At 35.3% G+C, this 23,608-nt stretch overlaps 1 protein-coding gene across 2 annotated transcripts in view; it reads left to right on the forward strand.

Moving 5' to 3' along the window:
- MINDY3 (MINDY lysine 48 deubiquitinase 3) overlaps positions 1 to 23,406 on the forward strand; it is an 86,751-nt gene extending 63,345 nt beyond the window's left edge. For both annotated transcript variants that reach the window (XM_073229244.1, XM_073229245.1), the window contains 5 exons: positions 1,928 to 2,000; positions 15,391 to 15,463; positions 17,579 to 17,666; positions 20,559 to 20,630; positions 22,466 to 23,406. In XM_073229244.1, coding sequence (XP_073085345.1) covers positions 1,928 to 2,000; positions 15,391 to 15,463; positions 17,579 to 17,666; positions 20,559 to 20,630; positions 22,466 to 22,615 — 456 coding nt within the window. In that variant the 3' untranslated portion in view covers positions 22,616 to 23,406. The remainder of the gene's footprint in view (positions 1 to 1,927; positions 2,001 to 15,390; positions 15,464 to 17,578; positions 17,667 to 20,558; positions 20,631 to 22,465) is intronic.
- Positions 23,407 to 23,608: the final 202 nt, after the last annotated feature.

Raw genomic sequence — 23,608 nt, forward strand, 5'->3', positions numbered from 1 at the left:
ATAGAAAGAACCACTGTAACCTCCTCCCATGCCCTTGGGTGTCGCCTGTAACTCATCTATAGCTGATACCATCTCCTCAGAGATGTTGTTGCTCCAGTTTGCAGCAGTCATTGTAAAGGAGAGAATTGAAAAAAGAATGAAATAGGGTTGGAAACAGTTCAGAGGACTAAAGCTTACTGTGGAATACATGTAGAAATTTTTGCAATTAAGGTTTGAAGGAATAAAAGAATGTAAGGAGGAATAATAATAATAGCCCAGTGTTAGTAACTGTTACATAAATCTGAGAGCAGACACTAATCCTAGCTTAGATACAGAGTTAAATTATAGAGCTAAGACTGTATTGGTGATGTATTAGAAAAAATAAGGAGTTTTAAGAAATATTGTTTAAAATAGGTTAAATGAACAAGCATAACCCAAGAACCTAGCAATCTCTACCAAAATTACAACTGCTTTCTGCTTTTGACCCAGCAGTCCTATCTGGTGCTCTGTCCTACAGGTGCATCGGCACATGTATGAAATGACATATTCAAGTTTATTTGGTGTAGTACTTTTTATAACAGCAAAATGATTAGATACAATCCAACTATCCAGCAATAAAGCCTGTATCATAAAATCAGAAAGGCATTGAAAACTGGTCAAGACAAAAACATCACTTGACATGCATATTACCTGCAAAATAGTACTGAAAACGCAAGAAAAGGAGACCCTAAAAGTTGCTGTCAAAGGATAGTAAATGGGACATAATTGTACATCACCAAATTTTACTCTATTATAAAATGTCAAATAATTTGTCCTTTAGTACAAAAAAAAGTGTAAGGGCTTGCATATATTTTCTTGTTTTGATTCTCATTCCTATTCAATTGATATTCCCATATGAACTGAACATACTATTAAGGTGTTCAGGCACCTAATCTCATGGTTGGGTAGGAACTACTCTCATTATTCTTAACAGTTTGTTACTTCATCTCTGAGGTTAAGAGTGGGAAGATCAGGACAAATTAGTACATTTCTTACAAAAATGTATTTCCTAAGAGGAACAGCATTTTAACCTGTACTTAACATTTATATCCCACAGCTTTCTAAGGACAAGATAGCAAAAAGGGATGATTGGAACCTTGCTCTCTCATGAAGTTTGTCTGAGTAAACACAAGTATAGACAAAGGCTTAGCCCAAACTATAAGGAGAAGCTGTACAGGGAGACAATTGGAGCTTATATTCTTGTCAGTTAAGTGGTAGAATTTCTTAGCAGTTTAAATATGTGGAGTGAAGGTTTCTGAGGAATTCAAGATAGCACTGAATTTACTGCTTATTTTTGGTTAATTTTAATATTGATAACTGTAAAGAGATGAGTCATGATAAAGAATTTTATGGGGAAACTAATTCTGCCTTTGAGATATTTCCTTTGAGTTGAGAAAAATTAAACTTTTGGACATGCCAAACTTGATTGTTGATTTGTGGCTAGGTATTGATAGAACATGCTTACTAAAGGAATAAATTTCAAATGCATTCCTGTGTAATTGCTATCATGTATCTCTGGAGTTGATTTTAAATATTTGGAAACTAGTTTGTTTTAAGTTACATTTCTTCTCAATTGGACAATAATGTGAAGCAAATGTGTAAGTCTTTGATTTTTGCAGGTTGCATTTTTATAGTTGATTGCCTATATAATATTATACTTTTAAGTGTTTTTATATAAAGCTTCACGTGTCACTTAAAATAATTCCCAGTGATTGAAGTATTACTCCCATTTTTCAGATGTAAAATTTAAGGCCCAGAGAGTTTGTGACTTACCTAGTCACATACCTATGAAATGAATATGACTCAGTTTCTGACTACAGTACCATCATTTTTTCACCCTAGTATTGTTTTGGTGCTTTTAATGTCATGATACTATAGCTTGTTGATAGCATGATTTCTATCTTTTCAGGATATGGCTTTAGTTGCCCCAGAGGCACCTTCAGAACAAGCCAAGAGAGTTTTTCAAACCTATGATCCAGAAGGTAAAAAATTTTATTGCTTTATTAACTCTATGGTTTATATCTTCATAAATATGAAATATATTGATACCTACCTGAGTTTTATTAAGAGTTATTGGATTATTGAGTAAAACATAGATTGCATTTCTTGAAAAATTGAAATGGGCAATAGTGAAAATGGGAAGAAATAAAATAAGATACTTAAATGATTGTCAGGTTCTCACATGGTGTAAGGTTTCATGATTCTTGGGATACTAAACTTACAGTTCTTTCAATCTTGGCCTCTGATAGTCAGTGTTATACAGGAAAAAACACCACTTTCTGAACAAGCTCTTTAAAAGTAAGTTAATTTTCTTCTTTCATTATGTATTGGAATGTATATTAAATAAATCTTCCAGAGTATTTTTTAATTGAGATAAAGCTGACATATAACATTGTGTAAGCTTAGGGTATACAACACATTGCTTTCATACATTTAAATACTGCAAAATGATTATTATGGTAGTTTTAGCTAACAGTTCTATCATGTCACACAATTATCTTTTGTGTGTACATGGTGAGAATAATTAAGATCTAGGCTCCTACCAACTTTGAAATTTATAATATAGTATTATTGACTGTAATCACTGGCATCCATTTGCTCTTCAGTAATTATTTATCTACTAGTTGCAGGTTTGTACCCTAAAACAGCATTTCCCCAATTAACCTACCCCCATCCCCTGGTAACCACCATTCTACTCTCTATTTTCTCAAATTCAGATTTTTAGATTCCACATATAAGTGGCATAATATGGTATTTGTCTTTCTCTGTCTGACTTAACTTTGCTTAGTGTAGTGCCCTCAAGGCCCATGCATGTTGTTACAAATGGGAAGGTTTTCGTTCTTTTTTATGACTGAGTAATATTCCACTGTATACATATACCACATCTTCTGTATCCATTCATCTACTGATGGACACTTAGGTTGCCCCCATATCTTGGCTGTTGTGAATAATGCTGCATTGACCATTGTTGTGTAGATATCTCATTGAACTGCTGATGTCAGTATCTTCACATATATACCTGGGAATGGGACTTGGGATTGTATGATGGTTCTGTTTGTAGAGGAACCCCCATATTATTTTTCTCCAGTGGGTGTACCAGTTTACATTTTCATCAACAGTATATAAATGTTCCCTTTTCTCCACATATTCCTCATTAATCCCTTTTGATAAAAGCCATCCTAATAGGTGTAATACCTCACTGTGGTTTTGATTCCATTTTCCTGATGATTGGTGATATTGAACATCTTTTCATATACCCATTGACCATGTGTATGTCTTTTTTAGAAAAATGCCTATTCAAGTCCACTGCCCATTTTTTAATTGGATTTTTTGTGTTTTTGCTGTTGAGGTTTGTGAGTTCTTTATGTGTTTTATATACTAACCCCTTATCAAGATACATCGTTTGTGGAAACTTTCTCCCATTCTTTAGGTTGCCTTTTCAATTTATTGACTGTTTCCGTTGCTCTGCAAAAGCTCCTTAATTTAATGTGGCTTTTGTTGCCAATGCCTTTGGTGTCTTATCTAAGAAATCATTGCCAGGATTGATGACAATGGTCTTTTCCCTGTTTTCTTATAGAAGTTTTACAGTTTCAGATCTAACATTTAAGTCTTTGATCCATTTCAAGTTAATTTTCATGAATGCTGTAAGATAGGGTCCAGTTTCATTGTTTTGCATGTGGATATCCAGTTCTTGCTACAATGTTTATTGAAGAAACTATTTTTCCCCATTGTGAGTTTGTCACATCCTTGGCAAAAACTAGTCAGAGCTCTCGATTCTGTCACACTGGTCTGTGTGCCTGTTTTTATGCCATATCATAACTTTGCACATAGATTGAAATTGAGTACTATGGTGACACCAGCTCTGCTCTTCTTAGGATTGTTTTGACTATGCAGAGTTTTTTGTAGTTCCAAACAAATTTTAAATAGTTTTTTCTATCTGTGAAAATGCCATTGGAATTTTGACAGGGGTTGCATTGAAACTGTAGATCTCTTTAGATACCATGGACATGTTCACAATATTCTCCCAATCTAAGAACACAATATTTTACCATTTATTTATGTCTTCTTAAATTTTCATCAGTGTCTTTTAATTTTCAGTGTATAGGCCTTACACCCGTTGGTTAAACTTGATGCTATTGTAAATGGGATTGCTTTCATAATTTCACTTTCAGATAGTTCACTGTGTGTAGAAATGCAACTGGTATCAGTATGTTGAATTTTTATTCTGCAAACTTACTGAAATCATTTATTAGTTCTAATAGCTTTTTAATTCAGTCTTAAGGGTTTAATATATAAGAGCATGTGATCTGCAAACAATTTTACTTCTTCCTTTCCACTATAAATGCCTTTTATTTCTTTTCTCATTTAATTGAAGGCCTAGGACTTCTAATACTATGTTGACTAGAAATGGCAAAAACAATCAACCTTATCTTTTCCCTGATTTTAGAGGAAAGAATTTTAAATTTTCACCATTGTTGTATATGGCCTTTATTATACTGAGGAACATTACTTGTGTACCATTTTTATCATGAAAGGATTTTGAATTATGTCAAAGGCTTTTTCTACATATTCAGATGATCATATGATTTTTTTCTTTTATTTTATTACTGGAGTATATCACATTTACTGATTTGCACATGTTGAACCATTCTTGTATCCAAGGAATAAATCCCACTTGGTAGTGGTGTATGCTGTTTTTAATGACTTCTTTAATTTAGTATGCTAATTTTTTGTTGAGAATTTTTGCATCTGTATACATCAGGGCTATTGAGCTGTTGTTTCCTGATTTGGCTTCAGTATCAGGGTAATGCTGGCCTTGTGAAAGGAACCTGGAAATGTTCCTTTATCTTCAGCTCTTTGGAAGACTTTGAGGATTGGCATTAATTCTTCTTTAAGTGTTTAATAGATTCACCAGTGAAGCCATCTAGTCCTGGGATTTTCTTTATTGGAAGGTTTTGCATTACTTTATCAAACTCCTTTTTATTATTGGTCTGTTCACATTTTCTGTGTCTTCATAATTCAGTTTTGACAGGTTGTATATTTTGTAGGAATTGATAAATTTCTTTTAGGTTCTCTAGTTTGTTGGTGTATTATTGTTTATAAGAGTCTTCTGATTCCCTGTGTTTCTATCATATCAGTTGTATTATTTCCCCTTTCATTTCTGAGTTGATTTTTTTTTCCTTGGGGAGTCTAGCTAAAGGCTTGTCTGTTTTTTTCAGAAAACCAGCTCTTAGTTTCGTTGATCTTGTCTATTGTTTTTCTTGTCTCGATTTCACTTATTTGTGTTCTGATCTTTGTTATTTCCATCTGCTAACTTTGGGCTTAGTTTGTCTTTCTCTGGTTCCATGAGATAATGTGAGGTTGATTATTTGATACCTTTATCACTATAAACTAACCTCTTAAAACTGCTCTTTTGCACAAACCCATTGGGTTTTGATATATTGTGTGTTTCATTTGTTTCAAGATCCTTCTTGATTTCCCTTTTTACTTCTTGCCTGACCCATTGGTTGCTGAGGAGCATATTGTTTAAACCCCATAGATTTATGAACTTCAGCTTTCCTTCTGTTATTGATACCTAGTTTTATGTCTTTGTGGCTGGAAAAGATACTTGGTATGATTTCAGTCTTCTTAAATTTGCCAAGATATGTTTGTGACATATCCCATTATCTGTCCTCAATAATGTTCCACATGCACTTGAGAAGAATGTGTATCCTGCTGCTGTTGAGTGAAATGTTCTGTATATGTCTGTAAGGTCCAGTTGGTCCAAGTGTCATTTTAGTACAGTATTTCCTTAATGGCTTTCTGCTTGGATGATTTATATATTGTTCAAAGTAGGGTTTTGAATTGCTCTACCATTATTTCACTACTGTCTTACTTCTCCCTTCAGATTTATTAATAATTATTTAATATATTAAAGTGCTCCAATATATGGTACACATATGTTTACAGTTATATCCTCCTGATAAATTGATCCCTTTATCATTTTATAATGACTTCTTTGTCCTTTTTTACAGTGTTTTACTTAAAGTCTATTTTGTCTGAATTAAGTATAGCTAAGCTTGTTGTCTTTTAGTTTACATTTGCATAGACTATCGTTTTTGATCCCTTCACTGTCAGCTTCTGAGTGTCCTTAAAGCTTAGTATTGTGTATGCAGTATATAGTTGGGTTTTGTTTTTATCTGTTCAGCCATGCTATGTCTTTTAATAGGAAAATTTAAAGTATTTACATTTAATCATACATAAGTAATAACTATAGCCATTTTAATAATTGTTTTCTGATTGTTTTGTAGTTCTATAGATCCTTTCTTATTCTCGTGCTGTCTCTGTGTCTTTACAGTAGTATAATTGATTATTTCCTATATAACATTTGTGTAGTATCTATTGTAGATTTTTGCTCTGTGGTTACTGTGATGCTTTCATAATTCATCTTTTATAACCATCCATTTTAAGCTTATAACTTCAATTACAAAAGAAAGTTCTACCCATTATGTGCCCCACACAATAATTTTTTTGATGTTCCAATTCAGTTATTTATATTGTATAGCCATTAGCATAATATCGTAGCTATAGTTATTTTTAACACTTCTTTCTCTTAACCTATATGCTAGAGTTCAAATGATTTACATACCACTATTACAGGGTTATTTTGTGTAGGTTTTTGGTTGATAACATTAGTTTCAGGTATAAAACATTGGTATATATTGTAAATGATCACCAAAGTCTAGTTAACATCCCCATTGCTATACATAGTTACCTCTTTTTTTCTTGTGATGAGAATTCTTAAGATCTATTCTCCTAATAACTCTCTAATATGTAGTATTATTAACTATAGTCATAATGCTATACATTATATTCCCATGACTATATCTGGACATTTGTACCTTTTGTACCTTTGACACCCTTTACCCATTGTCCCCACCCTCCCGCTCACCTCACCTCCACCTCTGGCAACTACCAGTCTGTTTTCTGTATCCATAAACTTGGTGTTATGTTTAGAGTCCACATTTAAGTGAGATCATAGGGTATTTATTTTTCTCTGATTTATTTCACTTACCTTAATGCCCTCAAGGTCCATCCATGTTGTGGCAAATGGCAAGTTCTTCTTTTTTATGGCTGAATAGTATTCCACATTTTCTTTATATATTGATGGACACTTAGATTGTTTGCAACCTATATACTGTTGTTTATAATATATTGGCTCTTCTAAATAATGCTGCAGTGAACATGGGGTACATCTACCTTTGAGTTAGTATTTTCATTTTCTTTGGATAAACACCTAGTATGGAATTATTGGATCATACATTTCTATTTTTAATTTTTTGAGGAACTTCCATTACTGTTTTCCACAGTGACTACCAATTTATATTCCCACCAACAGTGGAAAAGATAGGTACTAATTTTCTTCAAATGTTTGGTAGAATTCACCTATGAAGCCATCTGGTCCTGAACTTTTGTTTTGGGGGAGTGTCTTGATTACTGAATCAAAATTGTTACTAGTAATCAGTCTGTTCAGGTGTTCTTTTCATGATTCAATCTTGATATGTTTGTTGGCATTTATCTACTTCTTGACCAATTATTTGATATATAATTGTTCCCAGTAGTCTCCTATATCATATATTTCTGTGATACAAATAGAATGTCTTCTTTTTCATTTCTGATTTTGAGTCCTCTTTTTTTCTTGTTCAGTATAGCTAAAGGTTTATTGATTATCTTTTCAAAAAATCAGCTTAGTTTCATTGATCTTTTTATCTCTGTAGCTTCTATTTATTTCCACTCTTTGTTTTTTTTGTTTTTTTCTCTTTCTAGTTCCTTGTGAGGTTGTTTGTTTGACATGTAATATGTTTTGAATTGGACTATATATTCATCTTTACCAGAGAACTTTATACTTTCACATGTTTTCATGCTACTAATTAACATCCCTTCATTTCAGCTTAAGAACTCCCTTTAGTATTTCTTGTAGGGCAGATCTCCTGGTGGAAAATTCTTTCAGCTTTCATTTGGGGAAGTCTTTATCTCTCACTTATTTCTGAATGACAGCTTTGCTGGCTAAAGTGTTGTTTGCTGACAGTTTTTTATTTTAAGCACTTTGAATGTCTCTTCTGACATGCAGGGTTTCTTCTGAGAATATATCTATAGTCTTGTTGGGATTCACTTACTTTTTAACTTATTTACATTGTGGTGCATCTTTTTTCTGTTACTTCTTTCAGAATTCTGAGTCTTTGCTTTTTGAGATCTTGATCATAGTGTATCCTGGGGAAGATCTCTTTGGGGACCTTGAGCTTCGTCTATCTGGATGGCCATCTCTCTTTCTCCCCAGATTTGTAAAGTTTTCAGCCATTAATTTCTTTAAACACAGTTTCTGTCTCATTTTCCCCTCTTCGTCTTCTGTGATGTGGATCTTGTTTCTCAGATGGTGTCCACAATCACTTAGGCTTTCTTCACCCTTTTCATTCTAATTTCTTTATTTTCAAGCTTAACAATTTCTGTTTAGTTCTTTTTAATGATTTCAGTCTCTTTTATTGAAATTTTCATTTTGGTCATATATTGTTTTCCTAAGTTCTTTGTGTTCCCATGATTCTCACTGAGCTTCCTAAAAATAATTATTTTGAATTCTTTTTCAAATAATTCAGATATCTGTTTCTTTGGGGTCATGTTTCTTTTGTGTTTTTCTGATGGGTTTGCATTTAGGTCTACACAGTTGAGGTTACAGTCACCTTTCTCAGCCTCTTTGGTTGTTTAGAAGGCAGAATGGCATTGTCCATGTGTTGCTTCATTGGGTAGGGTGACATTGACCATTCCTGAGGGCTCATCAGTGGACAAGCCCGAGGAAGTCCTGCTATGGCAGTGTCAGGCTCTTCCTGTTCTCCTCTTCTACCCCTAGGAGGAAGTTCCAGCCAGGGGGATCCTTCTCTGCTCCTTGCCTGGTGTACTACAATCACAGCAGTGTCAGAGCCAAGGTCCTAGGATCAGGGGCTCACCGTGGTGACTCTGGCCAGTGTTTCAGCAACAACAAAGGCCCTGAGATGGCAGGAGGCAGAATGTATGAGCATCCAGCCTGGGGGTGAGGATTAGGGCATTGGCCATCCAGTCGCAGCAATGACTTATTTAGAGCTGCAATCTGAGACACAACAGGCAAGGTGCAGGGCAACCCACTGCCTTGGTAATGGTAGGACTAAACCACTGTCTGGAGCAGTGCTGTGGTGCCCCAGCACTAGCCTCTGGGAGGAGGGGCAGAGATGGGGAGACCCTGGTGGCTCCGTCAGCTGAGCCCAGCATTGGTGAGACTGAAGACTGCTGCTGATAAAGCTACCAGTATCCATGGTGGGCAGCTTGCTGACATTCTCCTTTCCCCATGTGGTGACCTTCCTCTGAGGGGCCCCTCCTGGTCCCACGCTGCTCGTGACTGGGAGGTGGGTTGACACAGGTAATGTGCTAACTGTACTTTTCTATGTGACTGTCCTTGACTGTAGTGCCACCGAGTTTTTGCTGCTACTGCTTTTAGATCAGAGCTGTCCGGTAGCTGCTTTGTTTGGTTTGGTCTGTAGTTATTTGTGTGAGAGATGTGCTCTGGAGCCTCCCAGCCCTGCATCTTGCTGATGTCACCCTCAGAATATTTCTGTGTGATTAGCTCTACAAGAAAAAAGCAGAAGAATGTATCATCTTTATAATTCTCTTTTGAGCCTGAGCATAGCTATTCTACCAAACTAATACAGTTTGGAAAGTTTACATATATGTCACTATAATGTCCACTGTATCTTTGTTAGCTAGGCTGGTTCGACCACCTTTACATTTGTGTACTTAGATTACAGCTATGACTGACTTTTCAAGTTTTGACTTTAAAATCAAGTCATGCCTTAAATTCAATTGTAAATTAACCATGTAGGAAGCTACCTTGTTACATCAGTGAGCTCCTGTGAGCTCCTGAAGGGATTCATTTGCCTTTCTCAATACATTTTCTTCTGTCATAAAATTCTTTACTCCTGGGGATCTGCTCTTTTCATCTCTGAAAATTTGAGACACACACATTTTTGGAATATATCTTTTCTCTCATCACTTACTAACGGTCTAATTTTAGGCTAGTTGCTTTTAGGTCTATAAATCTCTTTTCTTATATCAAATGAAAATAACCATACCTACTTCTTAGAGTCATTATTAAGCCTGTGAATAATGCTGTGGAAAAACACTGAGCCTAGTGCATGACACAAAAGTAGGTACTTTGTGGAGTCTTTTCTCTGTATATGTCAAGTTAATTGGTGCTTGTATAGGTCAACTCACTATGACTTAGGGAAAAGGGGTTTACCTCTACATTTTTCCACCAATGAATGAAATTAGCCCTATAGTAAGTCAGCAATTTGAACTTGAGTCATTGTTGTGTATAACTGAAAAGTTTGTCATGCAGGGTGACAAACTTACAGTGATTCTCTTACTGCTTTGAATCAAATGCTTTGATAGGAAAGAAACAAGCCATTTCTATTCCTAAATGTTTTTAATACATTTTGAGGTCAAGATCAAACTTAAAGTACAGTTTTTAGAAATAAGTTAGTATGAAAATAAAGTGACATAAATAATGTAAGGTTAAGGAAATATGATTAAAGTGAGTTTAAAGTCAAAGAGCTTACCATGAAGAGCAGAGGGGAGAGAGAACATGTTGGCAAATGGAAGGCAAAAGCAGAGAACAGGAGACAGCAATTGACATGCAAAGAATAGCTAGCTTCGGGTTTGACTTAAGTCAAAAGACAGGGCACAAGAAAAATAACTATGTAGCATTTACTAAAGAGAAGTGACATTAGAGGCAGGAGGTTATTGGAATAACCAAGGAAGTTAGTGGTCGAGGCTTGGGTTTATATTTTAAAGAACTACATTTCAAAGAATGAGTTGAGCGGTTTGCTGTGGCATATCCTCCTAAGGATTTAATTAAGGCATATGGTTTCTTCCTGCTGTCTGTAACGCCCTTTTCTCTACCCCTGTTCCACTGAGGAGTACCACTTTATGCATGTTAAGTGCCTGCTCTGGTTCAGGACATAATTACAGCACAAGCAGTGGATTCTTCTCAGAATGGAAAACATTCTCGGATGGCCAGATGGAGAAACTGGGCCTCTTCCCAGAGTTTCCAGTCAGGCCCTTAGAGTGCTGCCTCATTTGATCAGAAGCGATTTGTCCAAGATGTCAAGCACCTTCTCACCCCAGCACAGCCACCACAAACCATTCCAAAACCAGACCTGGGGCTTTCACAGACACTCCTTCATTTGTTTCAGTAGTGAAAATTTTAGAAGTGACATTGAAACAGAATAAATGTGTTTCTTAAGAAAGAGGACATGGTAGGAGAGTATCAGGTCTTAGGAGATAGTAAATGTTAGCAAACAAAAGCACAAAGAAATGCCCTCAGAGAAAGAAGGAGTGTTCACAGACAGGAGACCTGGGCTGGCTTTAAAAGGCTCATGTAGAAGGCTTGAGTAAAAGACCCATGAGAAAAACAGGGTTAGTATCTTACTGTCATAAGCAGTGGTATTGTCTATTTGCTTTTTGCAATTTTTTTAAATCATTAATGAGGTAGCAGGCATGTACTGTTCATTTTGTTTTGCCAAATTGCAAACAAAATTAGAATTTCTTATATTACCAGTACTAAAATACAATGTATACTCAGTGGCCATTTTTAAGAATTGAGTCCTGAGACATGCACATGAAAGAAGTTTGCTGTGTTTTCATACAGCAGTCTACCAATCAGCTAATCTACTTTTCTCCCCAAAACATAGCATGCTGTGATTTCAAGATTTAAACAGTTGGCTTTCTCAGAACATTTACTAGACTCACAGTTCATACAAGCTTCTGGGTAGTTCCAGTTTCCACTTACTGGAGGCTAGTGTGAGGACAGTTGTCCTTTGTCACCCACTTCAGAATATTTGTAGAGTAACTGACCTAGACAGAAGCTGAAGAAGATTTCAGTTTGTGAGTACTTCCGCTCTGCCTCACTGCCCCCCGACCCCCCACCCCCACCTGCCTGACCAGTAAACGGGTTTTGAGTCCTGCTAACATCTTGCTTTAGGCATAGTATGAATTAAATGCACTTGCAGGTTAATCACCATGTATAGTATTGCCTCTATGAGACTGAACTTCCAGTGTTTTGAACTGGTGACTTACTATGTTTTGGAACATAAACCTGATTTATAAGTGGGGATCTTTCTACAAATAATAATGCCTGGCCTCTGCATGGAAAGTTACAATGTTTAAAGCACTTTACCTGGTCTTATTAAAACCTTGCCATAATTTTCAGAGATAGGCTGGGATTACCATCACCATTTAGTTCCTGAGAAAATCAGCCTTGTGACCGAAGAAGTAAGTCACTTCTTCAGTACTACATGCCTGGTCATTAAGAACTGAGACAGATTCTAGGTGTTCTTCCAGGAGATCAAGCAATCTCCACCTCAACTAACAGTATCTTTTTTAAAGGCTGAAGTCATAAATAGGTGTTTTTAACCTGTTATTTTTAATTTATTGGAGTAAGGATTTGATTTTGATTCTCATTCTCACTAAGCAATTAAGTTCAGATTTTATAAGATCTGAGGTAGCTCAATAATTACTTTGATGTCAAGCATATATATAAAATATGGTCAAAATTATAATTTTAACTGTTAATTTTTCCTTTGTAATGCTACCAAAATTTTAATGTCAGCAGGAGGACCTTGACATATCATCTATAATTACTTTGTTGAGTTTAATGAGTAATTTCAAATTTAGAAATTATAAAAATAACACTAGTGTGTGCTCAGAGCCTGGACAGTCAGGTGTCAGACCTATACAAAGTGTTAAGACAGACTTTAGAGAAAGGCCATGATTTTTGTTTTTGCATCTCTTGTAGAGGAAAATGTTTGGATGAATGCTTTGTATTCAGGTACATGTTTTATGGGAATTTTTTTAACTAATAAAAAGATTAGGGATGGAGGTAAATATTTCAATGTGGTCAAAGATACTGAACCACTGAGAAATTTTGGAGTGCCGCAGGGCATCAGAAAATGGCTTTCTAAACTACTAAAAGCAGTCCGATTGGTATCAGAGAACCTGGGTTTAAGTCCCACCTCTGTTACTCATTACTGTGTTTTGTTGGGCAAGTTCCTAACCTCAGCCCTCTCATCTGTTAAATGGATTCAATATCTACTTTATGTGATTATTCAAGTACTCAGTAAGTTTGCGATATTGTTTTTTTAATCCAAAAATAGTGTTTATTCGATTATCTCTGAAGACACTAAATTGTACATTTACCTTTCAGAAAGGAAATTATGACTGGTCTATCTTTCTCCTTAAAATGTGACTCTGATTCCTTCGCTCAACCTCTAGAAGCTTGCCATTTTTCACAATCTGTATAAAAATTAGTTTTCTTTTTTAAATCAGCAAACAGCTTTATTCCTCCTTAACCAAAGCTGTAAAACAATTAACCCATATTGAACTATTTACCCAGTAGCTGCTATCACACAACTGCTATGCCCTCATCTGCCCTTCCCACCCCATGGTCTCCTGAGCTTTAAAGCCTATGGAAGTCCATTTATATTTAGGTGGTTAATTTACCAAACACTCAAGTTCAACTTTTTCTTTTAGTGCTTCTTAGGTCTGCTTGACTAGTCAACACATTGGTATCTCTCAGATTTCTTTTGCTGTTGGTCTTACCATTTTTTGTCTCTCTTCCATGTTCTCCAAGGAATCAGTTGACTAAATACTAGATGATCTAAGTTTCATCTGCTATTAGACTTATTGGTGGTTATTTTTCTAAAGAATTTGTCTTGACAGGTATGATTAAATAAAGTAATGTCAAATATTTTTAAAGGTAAGCAATTTCTCAATCTCCTCTTTTAATCTTAAGTATATTTAAAGTGAGGTATTGAGGAAGTTATAATCTCTAGCTTTAAACTATATGGAAAAATGTAGAGTTACTGGCATGGTAGAGTTAGTTACACTCCAAAATGTCTATGTTTAAGGTACTTCAAGCTCAAGGTTAATCACGTTCAGTTAAGAAGGTCACTGTTTTCCTAGTTGTAATTTGCATCCTTATACAGCCAATCAGCTCTTTCTTAGCATAGGAGCTAATTTTGGGTCTGGTAAAAAAAAGGTAAGTGTGCACTGTTCAGTTTTCCCAAAGTAGTCCACACTGCTTCTATCAAGTGGGTATAATATAGATGATAGCCCAGATGCATGGAAACATACTCAGATTATTTTTCTTGTCTGCTAGTGGCCAGAAAAAGCCTGTTTTACATTTGGACCTCTGTGCTTCAAATTACTGGTAACTTGACAAATTGAAATTAAACCTCCACTTTAAAAAACTGCATTTTTAATTATCCTAAATGATTCTTCGCATTTTAGTCAAGGCCAACCTACCTTCAAATGGGTGAGCATCTGCTTATGAGAATAAGATTTTTTTTTAAATCATAACTTCTTAGTTTCTTTTCTGATACAAACAGAGTACATTGCCACATCCTAAAAGAGCAATTACCCTTTATTCTGTGTTTTAGTTATAGAAGCAGGGCTTTTGGACATGTTGTTCTCTATGATAAGATTTTTATTTTTTTAGTTATCTAATCCCTGAAAAGGATATTGTGTTGGAAGCTGATTTAAAGTTGAGAAAGTCTTCAGGAATGAGTGAGTAAGTAGAGGAGCTAAGGCACTGTACATTTAAGGGAATAAACTATGTGCTTGTTTAAAACTACTGTGATTTCAAACTGCCCTACAAGCTTTGTGTGTGTGTCATGTTTATTGCATCATCAGAGTCTGGACCACTTACCAGTGCTGTTTCCTCATCAAGCCCAAAAAAAGGAATGCTTTCCATAAACTAGTCTTTTATCAACATTTGATTCTACTCTGCATCTCAATTTTGAATTTTTTTCCCGGTAAATCTCTGGCTTTTATTTAAGTCAAGTCTCTTACAGAGATATATTTTCTTGCTCTTACATTATCAGATATCTAAACAAGTGCATCATTAACATTCTTTCAAAAAGTTTAAAGGTTCACATTTTATTAGAAAATATACCTAACTAACTCCTGAATAATTGTTACAACTTCAAGTAGAAAAAACTTATTTAAATCTATAAGCCTCTTTACAAAGCAGTTTGGCTTTACAGTTTCTTTGGAGTTCTCAGGTAATAGTCATGTGTGTTTTTTTTTAATTAGAAACTAACCTTGAAAATAAATCTTTACTCATGTGCCCTAGTTAATATAAGGGAGTATCTGATAATAATAGGCATTGTGCCTAAAATCAACTTAATAGGCTTTTCCTTAACCTTTTGTACCCCACCTATGTAATTTTTCACTGGAATCTGATCAGTGAGAATAGCCTTTCTTTAAGTAAGTTCTTATTCAGAGTTGTTTCTGTTATTTTTCTTCCCCCAGATAATGGATTTATACCTGATTCACTTCTAGAAGATGTGATGAAAGCGTTGGACCTTGTTTCAGATCCTGAATAGTAAGCTCAATAGGAAATATTTAGAAAGATTCCATTAAATTAAAAACCAACACATTTTTGCCTTTTTTAAAATTTAAACTTGCATATATGAAACATAATAATTTATGCAAAGCAAAGATTTAGGAAGAAATCAGGCTGATGAGCATTAACAGCAGAGACTTGACATACTTTAAACTTTGTTTTTTCTTACTGCAAAATCTTTTTTACTTTTAAGAATTCTGTGTGTGTCTTTAGTAGTTTCAGGGAAAGTAGTGACCATTCTGTATGTCTGTATTGCTGGTCATCCTGCTTAAACAGCCAGGAGGCCTCTTGAGTTTCAGTCCTAAATAAAGATATTTGATCAAAGACATCAAACATCCTGAATGCTTAAATAAATCTGAACCCTTCATGGCCCCAGGGTATTTCAGAGTAGAGGTTTCATTATTGCCTGTCTTCATTCCCACTGTTAGGTTTTATACATTGTCACATCCAGAACTTCTTCCACAAGTTTAGGGTCTTTATTCATTATACTGAGAAAACCTCTCTTAAAAAATGTATATACATCTGTTGATCAAATATGAAAACTAAAGATCACCATTTTTTCCCTTCTGAAAGTCTGTGACAGTGACCAAGCTTTAGCTTGCAAAACAGTTATGTTGCATTTCTTGAATCCTTTCCTTTAAATATGGTGGGTACATGCAGTTCATAGAACTTGATCCTATTCTGTTTTGAAGTAGTTTGGGTGTATTTTATTTGGAAGTATGAAATACATATTAACATTTACAAACTACTCATATCTGAATAACTGAATTAATATATGTCAGTTATTGTATAAAGCTATGATTTATCCATTCTCTCTAGGCATAATTCTTGTTTCCAACTTAGAGAGAAATTCAGACAGAGCTGACCTAGCCCAGTCGGTGGTATAATTGTAATTACCGTATTTGTTCTAAACTGATTTACAATGGGAACCATCTTTACATAGCTGTAATTTGCAAAAGAGAATTTTGGTCACTAACAATTTTTAAGAAGGAAAGGAGGAAAAGTGAAAAGTTAGGTGTTTGTTTTTTTCTCAGATTGTTACATAGCTGGCTGTGCGTCATCTGTACATCAGACTACTCTGATGAAACGTACCTGAAATAATCAAGTTAGTACAGTTGAGTTAGATTGGACTGAATTATTCACTCTGTATTTGGCCTAGTCACATTTATAATAGCCCATAAACTAACAGGACCAGGCTAAGAATTTCTAAATTAAATATGTTAGATATAATATGATCTTGTTTGTTTGTTTCTTGGCTTCTCTTATACCCACTAAAAAGTATTATTTGCATGTTGTATAATAAGGTTTATTTAATGTGGCATTTATCATTTGGGAGATAACATGGTGAATGACAATTTTTCTGAAAAGACCATTTTCATTTTGAAAACTCTGCCTTTTTTCTAGGCACACAAACAATACATTTCACCAGCCTTAGCTCCACCCTAATGTTAAAGGCTGCGCAGAGGGTAATTACCAACAGTGGCTCTTGGAGCAATGTAGTGCACACCATTTACTGAAATTCACTCTACCCTAGCCCTTTGAGAATTATCTTACCTGTTTAACCTTCACGTTAAATCATTTAAGAATTTTAAGTCTCCACCTCATTTGGTTCTTGAAAATAAGCTGGTTAGGGAATGTTTTTGATTATCTGCTGTACCATTGCCTTTTGATGCTATTTCTTTTTCTCCTTGGGCTTGAAATCAACATTTTTTAAGTTAAATGCCCTATTTGATTGTTAAATGCAGGCATACCTATGAAACAAAGGGAATTTGCCTGTGGGAGGTCATAAGCTTGCGTTTATAAGCCTAGGTTTTTAAATTACTTTACCTAATAAGGAACAATATTCCAAAGTCATCATCATAATTTAAATTCTAAATAGTAACAGATTACTCTGGTTTAAAAATAACCAGAGTTTTGGCAAATTACATGTCATTCCTGTGTATTTGTCATTAAGGGTCCAAAAAGAACAGCTCTTAGGATTTTTGGCAATCAAATGTGTTCAAGTACTAGTAATTTAATCATGAAAAAGAAAAATAAGCTTTTTCTTCTTTGGTATCCACTGTTTTTCTTTCTTTTTTTCCCCCCTCCTCATAGTATAAATCTCATGAAGAATAAATTAGATCCAGAAGGATTAGGAATCATATTATTGGGTCCATTTCTTCAAGAATTTTTTCCTGATCAGGTAACGTAGTTAAATAAATATATTTATTGTTTTGTTCTATTGGGATAACCATCTTGTGATTGTTTCAGCATTTTTTCTTACTTAAAATGCTCTAAAACACAGATATAACACTGAGAAAGCACTATTATTATGTAAACACTTGGCCACACAATTAGGATAGAAGGGTGTGAGTTGGTCTAGTACAGTAACATGCAGCTTTGAGGGACAGGGGTGGTGGAAGGGAGTTCACATGCCAGAATACAAACATGATGATACTGTTTGTCTATAGGAAGGATAAAATTCAGGAGTATATGGAGTAAAAAGAGGAGCTCCTCTTTATCTACTCTCACCCTTGTCTTCCTTCTCTCACGTAACTATTGTTATAATAGATGGAGTCTAACTTTTTAGATCTTTCTAAATACTAGGAAGGAAGATAAAGGAGCCTGTATATATATTATATACTGGGCAGTCCTACTAGTGAATCTCAGTTCCAAGAAATATTACTTGAGTAAAAGAAAAACCCCTGTGTGGAACTGGGCTGTTTTGTGTTGGGAAATGTCCTCCAGTGGGTTGTATAGTAGTTCAGTTAGTAAGAATATGTGCCAGTGTCCATACTCCTGAGTTATGTCTACCTCATTGGCGAGCCGATTCTCTAAAGCTCAGGCTTGTCTTTCCCTCCCTGTTTCCTGTCTAAGTGAAGGATTATACCACTAAACCAAATTATTTAGCCAGGCATATCATGATTATTTCATCAGATAACAGCATGGTTTAAATTAACACTGTTTCAATATAAATGCCAATTTCTATTCCACCTCTATTATAAAAGAGAACAAAATTATAGCAAATGTCAGGCTGTCTCACATTTAAGTCATCTTTAACAAAGTAGACAATATTATTGATATTCAGTCTTAGTAATTAAAAGGAACCCATGTTTCCTAAACCTGTATCTACCTGTGATGGTTACTGTGAATAAAGAGAGTGAGTGAGGTAAAATTGAGTATAAGTAAGGATATCACAATACAGCTCTTAAGCTTTTTAAAATTTGGTAAATGCTTCATGAAAAAATTTTTTTCTGATAGGTTTAGAAAGACACCATTGGATTGTGAAAAACTTTTTTCATAATCCAACTACTAGGGTTTCTTTAAAGTTCTTTTTTGGAATCTAATACTGTTTTAGATATCCCAGCAAATGTTTGGGGGATGTTTACAATTGAGACAGCAACTCTTGTGGAAGATACATATTATAGTAAGTTATCCTAAGAACTTATTCAGGAAAAATTTTTTTGTATACCTTGAAGTAATTAAAGAGCATTCTGGTACCCTTCTACAGATGACAGATTTTTCTGTTTGTTCTCTCCAAGTTCATCCCTTACTGTTTCCCTATTTCTTGTTTTTCCTCTAAACAAACTGCATCTGACTCTGCTCTTGGTCCCCTTTAGAGCACTGGGTTCTCAAAATGTGGTCTCCAAGAACTTATTAGAAATGCAAATTCTCAGTGCCCTCCCCAGCCCTAGTGAAGCAGAGGCTTAGCAGGTAGAGACCAGCAATCTGGATGAACAAGCCCTGCAGGACCTTAGTTCTAATGGTGCAAAGTTTGAGACCTCCTGCTTTAGAGGAAGACAGGTCGTGTTCCTACCTATGCTGTCCTGTAAGAGCTGAGACGTGTGTCACAGATCTGATCATAGCCTGCACCACCACTGTCCTCTTTCTCTGTAGTCACAAAATGACTCAGTCACTTATTTGGCTTTATTCATAAAATGCATCATACCTAACAGACTAGTACAGTGACACTCAGTAAATAAGTAATCAGCCAGAAATAAATGAAGTAAAGTTGCAAAACTGGGGACAGAAGGACAGCCAGGCAAATATTTATCTAACTTCAGTAATCTTTACATATGCTTGAAGTAGGGGCTATGGAAGAGCATTTCTTTGCTGTGAGGGGTAAGGGTTAGGAATATTCATAAGCTTTTCAAGGCACTTTGTTTATAATAAGAACAGCAGGAGAGCTACCATTTATTAAGCATGTGCTGTGTCCAGGCACTCTATAAAGTAGGTATTCTTTTGACCATTTTTGCTGGGAAGGGACTGATTAGAAGTCAAGCCCCGGAGACTAAGCCCTTCACCACTGTGTTACTCTGCCTTTTGTTGATATGTCAGTTAGTGACTGGAACTAGAGAATGTAACTTATGTTCAGTTACACAGCCCTGCTTGAAAATCAGTAGCCAAATTACCTAATTTGATTGGAAAATTATAAAATAAATTACTGATTTTTCTGTTTTTTTGTAAACCATTTTTAGTGGGATATAGAGAGCACTTTGATTTTTACTTGGGAATAGAAGACATGAATTTCAAAGTAGCAGCTAAGGAGATGACACAAAATAATATAGGATTCATTCCCAAATTAATTATTGAAACAATTGTCCCAAAATAATAAAGAATACAACCAGCATATTCAAGGAAAATGTCATAGCTGAAGTTAAGATTTGAACCAGATCCTGGAAAAAGGATCTTAAAAATCACAAATGTGTAAAGAGCTAAGAACAAAAAGTCTTTTCATGGGAGAATGAGTAATGTACTTCTCTAAAACAGAGAATTCAGAAAGGTGAGGAGTTAGTAGATAAGACTGAAATATGGTAAATTATAATGGAAATATTTTTGTGTTTTAGAACCTTGTCTCTTAAAAAAATTAATACATGCACATAGTTGAAAACTTAAAAATCAACACTTCCCCACTTTCCCATCTATTCCCGAGAAGCAATTGTTTCAGCTTTTAGGTTCATGCAGTTAACTACAGAAAACCTAAGTTTTCAATGATTTCCCAAAGGATGTAGATTTCAGAAACTTGCATTTTTACTTTGAATTGCTAACTAGAAATGGCCTGATAAAATTTTTAATAGTACTTTATTTATAACAGGGCTCCAGTGGTCCAGAGTCTTTTACTGTCTACCACTATAATGGATTGAAGCAGTCAAATTATAATGAAAAGGTAGTATGATTTACATATATTTATCAACCCAGGTGCAGACCAATCTCTCTGAGTAGATAACAATGTTTGATTTTTATAGAGTTGCTGTGTAAGATTTTCTAATAGTCTCTTTACTATCACAACATACTTTAGAATTGTTCATATTTTGATTTCACCAATCTGTGTTAATCAGTGAGATAACCCTTGGAATTTTGGAGCAATAGTTTCACTGTGGCATAAACAACTACCTCCACATAATGTTGTTACTCTTTGTTGTAAAGATACTACTAAGACAAGTTTAGACTAGTAAAAGTCAGTGATAGACTTTTATGGAAAAAGGGTAACAAGTTAGATTTTTTTATTGAGAAAAAAAGTGTTTTATAACAGATTTAAGTCAATAAACATAATAACTAGTGCTTATTAAGCATTTACCTAGAATTGTAATAAGTACTTTGTTTTATCTGAAGTTTCACAGCACTCCTATAAAGTAAATACTGTCTGTTTATTCCCATTTTACAGAGGGGAAACTGAGGCACAGAGAGGTGAGCACCTCGCCAGGGTCACACAGCCAGGAAATGGCAGGTCTAGGATTGGAACACAGCTGGTCCACCTCAGAACCGGCCTGTCTCCCACTGTGCCTTCCTCAGTGATTCTTTACTACCTGTGCCCATATCGTTTGAATCACATGTTTGGTCTTACCAGTCACCCTTTTTGATAATTAGCTTTGTCTACCACATCCCATATATTATGTTTGCACTAATTAATCAGTAGTGCACTAGGTGGCACTAATTAGACCTTCAAGGTAGGTCAGTCAGACATTATCCACATTTTACAGATGGGGCATATGAGACAGGGCCGCACAGCAAGTCATTGGCAGAGCAGGGATTGGGCCGGAGTTCCTGATTCCCAACACTGTTCTTGGTCTGCTTGGTCACATGACTTGTGTCTAGTAAGTTTCCAAGTCATGCCCACAATAAGTGTCTGACATGCTAACAAGAGATCAGATATGTACAGAAAAACTGTAAAGGAAAGCTTGTATATGTTATGAGTTTCTCAGGAGCTAATGTGGTAGGCTGCACAGTCAGATGCTGTGAAAATATCTGAGGAAGCAGATGAGAGAATGCCGGCCAAGCAGGAGGAGCAGGCTACCACCAATCGGTATAAACTTTTATTAACTTCTTGGTACAAAAAAAATTAATGACTGAATGATTTAAGAGTGAGCCCTTCTATTAAGTTACAGTTTTTGTTAGTGTGGTATTTCATTGCAAATCAAAGAAATCAGAATAAAACTTTCTTCTCTCTGCCAGTATATATCTTATATGCCCATTGCCACTGCATAAAAAGTACTTGGTTGGTTCTGATTTTTGTTTCCTGACATCCTTTTTAATTTTTTTCTCCATGATTTTTCATGTAGTACAAAGTGTCCTCATGTTTCAGTATAGCTGCTCAGAAGTATTTAATACAGTAGCAAATTTCACTGACAAACATCAGTTTGCTTCCAGTACTGGAAATTCAACACTTAAGTTAAAAGTGAAGAGGAAAGCCCTGCTCAGAGGGCACAGCTGTATTCCCGCTGCAGCATTCCATCTTGTGAGCAGCATGACACCCGAAGCAGTCTGCTTGAAGAGTGGGCACCTGGCAGTTACAATTTGCATGGCCATCTTGTTTCCAATTTTATTTTCAGATTAAACAGTAAACATAAATCTTGCTCATAATTTCCATCAAAATAAGCCAAGTTCCATATGAAATAATATGCAATGCCTTCTTTATCTGCTAGCCTATGAAAACACTTCCATCCCTCATAAGAATTTGCCAGGAATACTGACGGACCTTGGTGGCTTTATTTTGTCCAACAGGTCATGTATGTGGAGGGGACCGCGGTTGTTATGGGTTTTGAAGATCCCATGCTCCAGACGGATGACACTCCCATTAAACGCTGTCTCCAAACCAAATGGCCATACATTGAATTACTCTGGACCACAGATCGCTCTCCTTCACTAAACTGATTTGCTTAAGTATTTATTATGAGGAAGATTGTAGCAGATGTTGAAAGAGTGATGCAAGACTGGCAATTGGCTAAATTATGCCATACACTGGTATCGTTGATTAACTGTAAATAACAATTAAAAACACATTTTCAGTATTTAAGAAATGTTTAAATTATTGTTTAAAGCTTTATGTTAAAGGTCCCCTATTTTATGTGAAATTTACTAGCAAAATTAAACTTTAAAGTTTATCACTTTGCAGCCTGACAATGGGTCAGTTATCAAATTACAAACATAATAGTACTATAGCATTTGTAAATTGAGTATCAAAGTTATTTATAAATTTCTCCTTTGGGATTTTATTTCATTCAGGCACATTTTATTGTTTAAACATTTCTGGCTTCAGCCTCCACACTGAAATGCAAAAGACTTCATCTTTGTTATTTCTCTTCTACAATCTGGTTTCCATTAGAACAAATTACCAACCTGGATACTTTGACAACTGACTTAGCTCTAGCATGTTTATAGAAAGTAGAAACTATAAGGGAACATTACAATTTATTCACAGATAGAAGAGGATGGATTTTTAAAAATAATAGGAAAGAGAATCTGTCTGATAGTCTTAACACTGTTAACTTCCACTGTATTGCCAAATATACTTTTCCAAATTTGTCCCAACAGCCTTCTAAGCCAGCTCTCTTGTGTATTTATAAATGTGATAAATGCATGAGAACATCTGTTATTATATTAGTATATTGCATTATTTATGATCCTAGTGGATGGACTGAATAAACACTTTTTTTTTCTTTTAACAGTAACCTTGCATTTTTTACATTAGTGGCCCAAAATAAATAGTTATAAATATTTCAGCACAGAAAAGATGCTATGGACTCATACAACACCTTGAAAAGCAGACCAAACATTACACTTAAGCTAAAGCTCTAAGTCTGCCAGGAGCACCAGAACCTGGGTGGCAGCTGCCTGGAACAGTGGCCAGCTTACCAAGCCCCAGCC

Source organism: Manis javanica, chromosome 2 (assembly GCF_040802235.1).
Source record: "Manis javanica isolate MJ-LG chromosome 2, MJ_LKY, whole genome shotgun sequence".
Lineage (NCBI taxonomy): Eukaryota > Metazoa > Chordata > Mammalia > Pholidota > Manidae > Manis > Manis javanica.